The sequence below is a fragment of the Myotis davidii genome, unplaced genomic scaffold, assembly GCF_000327345.1.
Source record: "Myotis davidii unplaced genomic scaffold, ASM32734v1 scaffold135, whole genome shotgun sequence".
NCBI classification, from domain to species: Eukaryota; Metazoa; Chordata; class Mammalia; order Chiroptera; family Vespertilionidae; genus Myotis; species Myotis davidii.
The window spans coordinates 4,118,604-4,127,281 of record NW_006289813.1 but is presented as its reverse complement, the minus strand read 5'-3'; the positions used below and the strand labels follow the sequence as shown (position 1 = coordinate 4,127,281).

At 33.1% G+C, this 8,678-nt stretch overlaps 1 protein-coding gene across 1 annotated transcript in view; it reads left to right on the top strand.

Moving 5' to 3' along the window:
- Positions 1–7,407, top strand: part of RNF180 (ring finger protein 180) — an 83,733-nt gene extending 76,326 nt beyond the window's left edge. Inside the window, exon 7 of the mRNA XM_006762423.2 lies at positions 6,406–7,407. Coding sequence (XP_006762486.1) covers positions 6,406–6,605 — 200 coding nt within the window. The 3' untranslated portion in view covers positions 6,606–7,407. The remainder of the gene's footprint in view (positions 1–6,405) is intronic.
- Positions 7,408–8,678: the final 1,271 nt, after the last annotated feature.

Here is an 8,678-nt window from a genome sequence, read left to right as displayed (position 1 = left end):
TCTGAATGGTTTGCCTCAAAACAAGAAAAGTTCTATTGGGACGGAATCCACAAATTACCTGAAAGATGGAGGAAATGTGTAGCTAGCGATGGACATTACTTTGAATAAAGCACTTTTGATGTTTCTCTGGAAATTATCCTGTTTTCTTTGATGACAAAATCTGCCATTATTAACTGGTACACCTAGTAAATGTACCCTAGACTTGGTGTGCTGCATTTTAGCAGAAAGTGCATTAAACCTCCTCTGAAATGAACAATTTTGTTCACAGATAATTTTTTTTTTTTCATGAGGGAAGAGCTAACGTTTTGTTTTGGTTTGGTTTGGGAAGCCAAACTGTTCTGGGTATTAGTTTCTGTTGTTTCACACTTATGACCTGGAATGAACCCAGAGGCCCTGCTCATACCCCAGGCCTCTTAACTCAGAACCTCAGGAGCTGAGCTCAAATACGAGCAGGAGGTGAAGCTCCGCAGGAGATTCCGCTGTGCAGGCAGAGCACCGGGATCCATTGCGAAGTGGCCGGGGCTTGGCTAGGTAACAGAAGTGTGGACTCTGGATGTAAAGGTGCAGGTCTCTTATTTGTTCTCTGACTCCAGGCAGTAACCTATCTTAATTACTACAAAGAATGAATGAGTCAGAGAGAATACAGTGTTATAAGTAAAGGAGATGAATGGTGTTTATGTTACACTGAAATGATGTTAAAACTCTGGCAGTACAGTGATGGTTTAATAGTGCATAGCAGTTATCCATTTGGTTTGGATAGCAAATACAAGTGTAATTGAAACTGCGGTGCAAATAAATATAAGAAATCTGCACAAATTAGAGTTTAGTAGCCACTATGCTGAGAATACCACCTCTCCAAGAAAAATGTCATGGGGTTTGGGAGACCACAAAGTGTTTAGCACTTTAATATTAGATCTAAAGCACTAAATCCATCGTCTGTTAAAAAAAAAAAAAAGCCATACTTAAAAAATCTGTTAAATGAGGGTTATCAAGGAAGTATTGAGAGAGGAAGAGAAGTTCCAGGAAGAGGAAGTCCCAACTTCTCTCCCTTGGGGACATGACAAGTACACTCACAATCTAAGGATATGCTTGAAAGTTCCAGGTCTTTTTTGGCAACTGGTGGAGCTACTGCAGTAATTTACATACCAAAGCTTGCCCGCATCTTTCATTTTTACAGTGTACATGAAGTAGACTTATTTATTATTACTTAAGACAGGTGAATATTAAATTTTACGACCACAAATTCCAACAGTTATTAGAGTATTGGCTCACTAAATTAATAGGATAATATGAAAATATTTACTTGCACCAGCAGTATCAGACCTGTGTTATAATTAACCAAAACAGTTTAGGATATTTCAAACAAACTTCACAACGATGCTGGCAATGAAGTGGCTTTTATTAGCAAAGTTGTAGTCTACGTTCATGTTTTAACTTCTCTAAAATTGTATTGTAGTAATTCAAATTTTGTTGAGAAATTTTAGATACTACTGTTTTGTGAACAATTCTATATTGCATTATCACTTAAAATCTATACTGTATTTCTAAAATATTTTATAGGTAGATTGCAAATAATGTAAGGTTATATATAAATTAAAGATTTTATGGTATAATCTGAAAATATATCTGAAAACATTTAGTTTATATCCCATTAATTTTCCTTTATTACTGCATTTAAATATCCTTTTCCTAAAATAGCAAAGAGAGAACACAATAACATATGGCACAGGGGTGGTTTTTTTGTTACTTTTTTACTGATCTGAGAAAATGGAGGCCATAAGGATAATTTCTCAAAATATTCCAAAGAGAATTTAAAAGATGTCTCTTTAAAATGACTAGAAATTTTGAGTTCACTCTGATATATATGTACATATTATGCTTTCAAGTCATTTTATTCTACATTACTTATGTGATAAGATTTACTAAGATTTCACACAGAACAAAAAATAAAGTTACTAGTTTACTTTAAAAGAGGTCATACAAACCCACACCTGAAACCTATATGTTCATGTTGACTAATGTTACTCCAATTTCATAAATATAAAAAGGAGATTATACAAATAACTGGTAACCAAATATGAGGCTTTTCAAGCTGATTTGTCCTGATAACAAGGCCAGATATGGACATTACAAGAAAAGTAAACTACTGGCCAATATCCCTGATAAATATAGATTCAAAAATTTTCAACAAAATACTAGCATACCAAATTCAGTGGCTCATTAAAAGGCTCATTCACCCTAATCAAGTCAGATTTTTCTGGGATACATAGATGGTTCAACATGTGCAAACCATTCAGTGTGACAAATCACAATAATGAGAATGATATGATCATCTCAATGACTCAGGAAAAGCACTTGTCAATATTCAACATTTGTTCAGGTAAAAACGAAGCAGGTAAAAGGAGAAATATGCTTGAACGTAATGAAGGCCATATATGACAAGTCAACAGCTAATAATAGAGGGTGGGGCAAAAGTAGGTTCACAGTGATTTGTAGAGAATAAACTGCATTTTGCATACTCACAACTGTAAACCTACTTTTGCTCGACCCTGTATCCTCAGTAATGAACGCTTTTCCTCTAAGATCAGGAATAGGACAAGGGTGCCCACTTGCCACTCTTACTCAACATATATTGGAAGTCCTAATCAGAGTGAGGTCTGAGAAAAAAATAAAAGGCATCAGAATGGGAAAGGAAAAAGTAAAATTGTTTCTATTTTCGGAAGCATGTTTTTTTTTAATGTAGAATATCCTAAAGAATCAACCAAAAACAATTTTTGAACTAATCAATATAGCAAAGTTGGAAGATACAAAATGAACATGCAAAAATCATAGTGTTTCTATGCACTAACAACAAATTTTCTGAAAATACAGAGATAACAAATGCTGGTGAGGATGCGGAAAAAAGGAAACCTGTGTATACTTTTGGTGGGAATGTAAACTGGTACACCCACTAGGGCAGTGACGGAAAACCTATGACACACGTGGCAGAGGTGACACGCGAACTCATTTTTTGGTTGATTTTTCTTTGTTAAATGGCATTTAAATATATAAAATAAATATCAAAAATATAAGTCTTTGTTTTGCTATGGTTGCAAATATCAAAAAATTTCTATATGTGACACAGCACCAGAGTTAAGTTAAGGTTTTTCAAAACGCTGACACGCCGAGCTCAAAAGGTTCGCCATCACTGCACTAGGGGGAACAGTAAGGAGGTTCCCAAAGCAATTCTACTTCTGGGCATATGTAGCTGAAGGAAACAAAAATTTATCTTGAAGCAATATCTGTGTTTTCATGTTCATTGCAGCATTATTTACAATAGCCAAGGTATGAAACAACCAAAGTGTCCATTGATGGATAAATGGAACCCTCATCATTTCTGGTTAGGATGTAAAATGATTCATCTCACTATGAAAACAGTTTGTAGTTTCCTCAAAAAGCTAAACATAAAATCACCATATGATCAACAGGTGTACTCCTGAGGATATTCCCAAAAGAATTGAAGACTGGGACTCAGGCAAATACTTGTATGCCAATGTTCTTTGCAGCATTACTCACCACAGCCAAAAGATGGAAAGAACCCAAATATCTGTAACAAATTAACGGATAAACAAATGTGGTACATATAGACAATGGAATATACTCAACCATAAAAAGGGATGAAGTTCTGATACGTGCAGCAAGATCAGTGACTTTTGGAAACATTAAGTGAAATAAGCCAGACACAAAAGGATGAATATTGTATGATCCCACTTATACGAGATATCTAGAATAGTCAAATTCATAGAAACGGAGAGTAGATTAGAGGTTACCAGAGACTAGAGAGAGTAGAGAATTGGGCCATTATCCCTTAATGACTAGAGAGTTTCTCTTCACGGTAATGAAAAAAAATTTTTTGAAATAGTAATGATTGTGGCACAACTTTGTAAATGTAATTAATGCCGCTGAATTGTATACTGAAAATGATTAAAATAGTAAATTCTGTTATATATATTTTACGACAATAAAAATGTTTTTTAATGATTTTTCTGCCTGGTTACAGAAACAAAACATTTAAAATTTTTATAATTTAGCCTGATAATTTTATAAACTATATTAAAAATTAAGTGTTAATAGAATTATAAATAATCTGCAACATATTTAACTTATTCAATATAAAATTTAATTCTGTAGAATTTATATATATTTGACTCTGCAATCCTAAAGTTATAGGAGATAAAGATGAAATTTAAAATCCATTTTGCATTGTTTTCAAGCATATTAACAAAGTAACTCTATACTTATCTGGGATTACAAAAATATCACTCCACCTCTGCTAAGGCCTACTTATATCAATCAACTTTTGGCACCAAAATTCTTATGTAATTGAAGAATAGAGAGCAGTATAACACCGTATTTCCACCTTTGTCCCATTGCATGAAGGATAGGACATACCTCCTTTTCAATACTGATGTCAGGGCTCTAAATTATATATAGTGTCTCAAATATTTTTATAATATTCAGTTCCTACTGAAAATGCACTTGAGAGGCTTAATTTCTGACAGTCTCAGATAATATGATAATTATTCCCTTAAGTACATCCTTTTATATACAGGTACCCTTTCAACAAACACATATTGAATACCCACTATACGCTCTGTGCAAGTTGCTAAAATTGCAAAAATGAGTATCTCAAGATAGCTGTTGACAGTCTGTCTTTGAAAAAATCAAAATAATGTAGGTTATTTTATGGATTTTGATAGCAAATATAAATTTGGACCATATTCTCTGGGGAAAATAAATCATAGCCTTGTTTTTTCTAAGATATGAGAGAAATTGTGAAATAAATTATTTTTACAAAGTAAAATTTATGGAGAGGCAGGAGTACCTGTTTGAGATTCTGGAAGGCTGGTTCTTTAATTCTTGGATGCTTGCAGAAGACCCCGAGACGAGACTTCTGGGTCAGTAGCCAGGACGGTTTATTACTCACAAATGCAGTAGCCAGAGCAGCAGCATTTGTGATGTGCACCCCTCCTCTTATAGAGTCTTACCAATAGGGCCAGATGCTGTCTACACATGTGGTAGAGTGCGCTAAGCTTACAAAACTCAAATATTTTCTAACAGACATTTACTGTGCTGTTCTAAAGCTATAAACCAAAACCTTCACAGAGGGATATACTATCTCCCAAGACTATTTATTATAGAAATAATTCTCAAAAACAATACAGAACAAAGGCAGTCAGTATCTCTGCCTGCAAGATATGGAGATATCCATGGAGAATTGTCACCTCACTGCCAACATGTTTTATGAAGCCAATAAAATCATGATATACAAACCAGGCAAAAATAACATAAAACAAATTATAGACTAATCTTCCTTACAGAAATAGGCATTAAGATGTCATAAAAATAGAGAAAACTGAATTCACTGGTGCAAAAAAACCAGTATCACGAACACATGGAGTTTACCCTAGGTATGAAGGAATAAATGATTAGCATATTATCTGAGACTGTCCTAGATCAAGCATCTCAAATGATAAAATGTTGGAAAATCTATCACTGTATTCATAACTTTAATAGATCTTTTAAAATGTGTTCAACATTTTTTTAAAAAAATCCTATTTGAATTCATCACATCAACAGATTAAATGGGGGAAGCCGTATGAACAGCTCATTAGATACAGAGACACCATTTTGACTTGACCAGATAATGAGTATGGATAATATTGGCACAAGAATCCAAATCTCCTGATTGCTTGAAGAGTATGATTTTCACTGCACTATTATGTAGCCAGAAAAGTATGAATTATATGTCTTTATTGTGTAATTTACTTTAAAGTAGCATAGTTAAAATGTACTAATAATAGTGGATACTCTTTAAACCATAACAATACCAAACTAATTATTATCAGTTTATCACCGATAGTAGGATGTAGTTAAATCTGTGTAAAAGTGAATTCCTAGTAAAGAAGCTTCTCCATTAACTCTAATAGAAATCTGTTGTTGGAATGATACATTAAAATATCTACTTACTGCCCCAGGCAGGTGGTTCAGTTGGTTGAAGCATCATCCCATACACCGAACGGTTTGCAGGCTTGATTCCTGGTCAGGGCACATCATTTAAGTAGATATATGATTAGAAATTTATAAAAAATTAAAGCTCATTTTATTTTAGCTTTCCTAATTTTATTTAATTAATTAGCTAAATTAGCTTTGCTCATAATTTATTGTCCCTACCCTTAAAACCCTTAACTAAAGGAGACTTCTCATAGTTACTTACCACTGAAAAAACTGTCAGGGATAGGAAAACCACTCAGTGAAATTTCAGTAGGCTCAGTTCATGGTACCTGTGTTCATAATGCAGCATCCTTTCCGATCACATACCTGAATTTAATGGACTTTAAAATAACATGTTCATACATCTTCTAGGTTTCCACAGACGTGCAGCTCCAGTTACAAGAAGGCAGTTCCCACACGGTGCACACAGAATGGATTACCTGCATTTTGAGGATGATAGCCGCGGTTGGTGGTTTGACATGGATATGGTGATCATCTATATTTATTCAGTGAATTGGATCATTGGATTCATCGTTTTCTGCTTTCTTTGCTATTTTTTCTTTCCGTTTTAGGAATTTTCACATCTTACCACAATCGAACAATCACAGATGATGTAGACAACAATTACTTAAACGTTTTTTAAGTGTGCTTTGAAATTTTATAATGTTGTATTATATAAAATGTGAGTGTTTATAGAAAGTCTGAGAATAAGTAACTTATTAATGTTTTTCATGTAACAAACTAAACTTTTATCTGTCTAGCTCTTAGCAACAATGCACTATGAATGTAATAGTTCTTCATTTAGGATTTGTGGGCTCTAATTTTACAGTGTCTCTTTTATACTTACCTTCATTGTTAAGACTGAGGTTTTCCTCCACTTATAACTAGTAAAAATACAAAATGAAATGATAATGTGGATAGATATCAGAAAAAATATTTAGTCATTCACCACTTATTCCCAGGAATATTATATGCATTAAAAATAAACCATAGTCTCTGGAACTAAATCTAACAGGGTATATTCCGTTTTGGTTTCCAGTCATCCCAAATAAAGTCCCTTTCTATTACCGAGAAAGCTGACTATACCTTTTTTACAGACTGAAGAGTAGCTTTAGTGCAACATTTTAAATTATTATAAGAAGAGAATAGTAAATATTAAAAGAGACTAATTCTCACCAATAGAAACTTGGAGATATATATATTAACACTTTTTGAATTACAAGATTACTCACCCAAAGAAATTTAAAAAATTTTTGACTGATTTTCAATAGTCTAAAACAGCAATGCATGTCCAAAATATAATCAACTTAATGGTTCATTTACTATAAGGTTGTCAAATATATAGTAAATGTGCAATAAAGAGTGTTTTTTACATTTTATTGTTATGTGATTTAATGTCTGGAATAAAGAATTGTGGAAATAGATTTATAGAAGAAAACCTGAAATTTATTTTTATTTCCTATTACAGTAACACTTGGAATTAGTTTTTCCCTTATTAAAAACAAATAGGAGATCTTTACTGTCCCCATGTGGGAAGGTAGTGGCACAAGTATCCCAATTTTAAGAGTGTGAAACCTGGAGCACAGAGAAGTAAGCTTATTTATCGCAGTCATTCAGGGGGTCTTTGTGTAACCTCGGACAAAAGATTTTATTAGGAACCACTAACCCAGCATTCCTACACTATAATGTCATACATCTGTTAATGCAATATATGACATTAATAGACATACTCAATAGGTGAATCTCTCAGGGCACTAAAAATACTGCCATCATCCAAACAAATTGGGATGTGTCAGGCTTCAGTAGTTCAGTCTATTGGCCTGATGACTTACTACTGACTGTATTTTTTTCTACTGATTGTATTTGAATGAAAGCACTTACATGACGGTATGTGATGTTCTAAGAAATATAAAAGCATAGCACATATTTTTATTCTAAAACTGTTAGTATTGTGTTTAATATTATATCTGTGAAAGAAAACAGTGTGTATAAGACATAAAATTCACAAAGCAGAAAACTACAATTTAAAACATCAATTTTGCTCTTATGTCATAATAAAATATGTAAATTACTCTTGCAGCCTAGTGACAGGTTACTAATAGTAAAACAGTGTTGTCAACAAAGCTCAGTATTACCTTAAAAATGAATATATAGAATCTCTAATTTATTACTCAATGTACAGGTAGTATGATAAAAGGGAAAATATCGTCTTCCTAAAATATATCTTAGGGCTGAAAATTTAAAACACATATGGAGAGCAATATTTAAAGAATTTTAAAATAAAGTTTGTTGCAGCTATTTCCCATGCAATTCCTGGTTTCTAAGCTCTAGCAAATGTGCCTTCATTAATTTCTTAATTACTTAAAAAGTTAATTTTAATTGTACATGAAGTAAAATAAAATAAGTAGTATTACATATGCATATTTCTCTGAGAAACAATGTTGATTCCTAATATTAGGTCAGTAATACATATTAGTTTATAGATCTGTATCTATAAACTAAATACAAATCTTATATAATAAAAGCCTAATATGCTAAGTGTCTGGTCATCAGTTCAACCAATCAAAGCATGCTAATGATATGTTAAGGCTGCTCAGCTGCTCGCTATGACATGCACTGACCACCAGGGGGCAGTTGACTGGTCA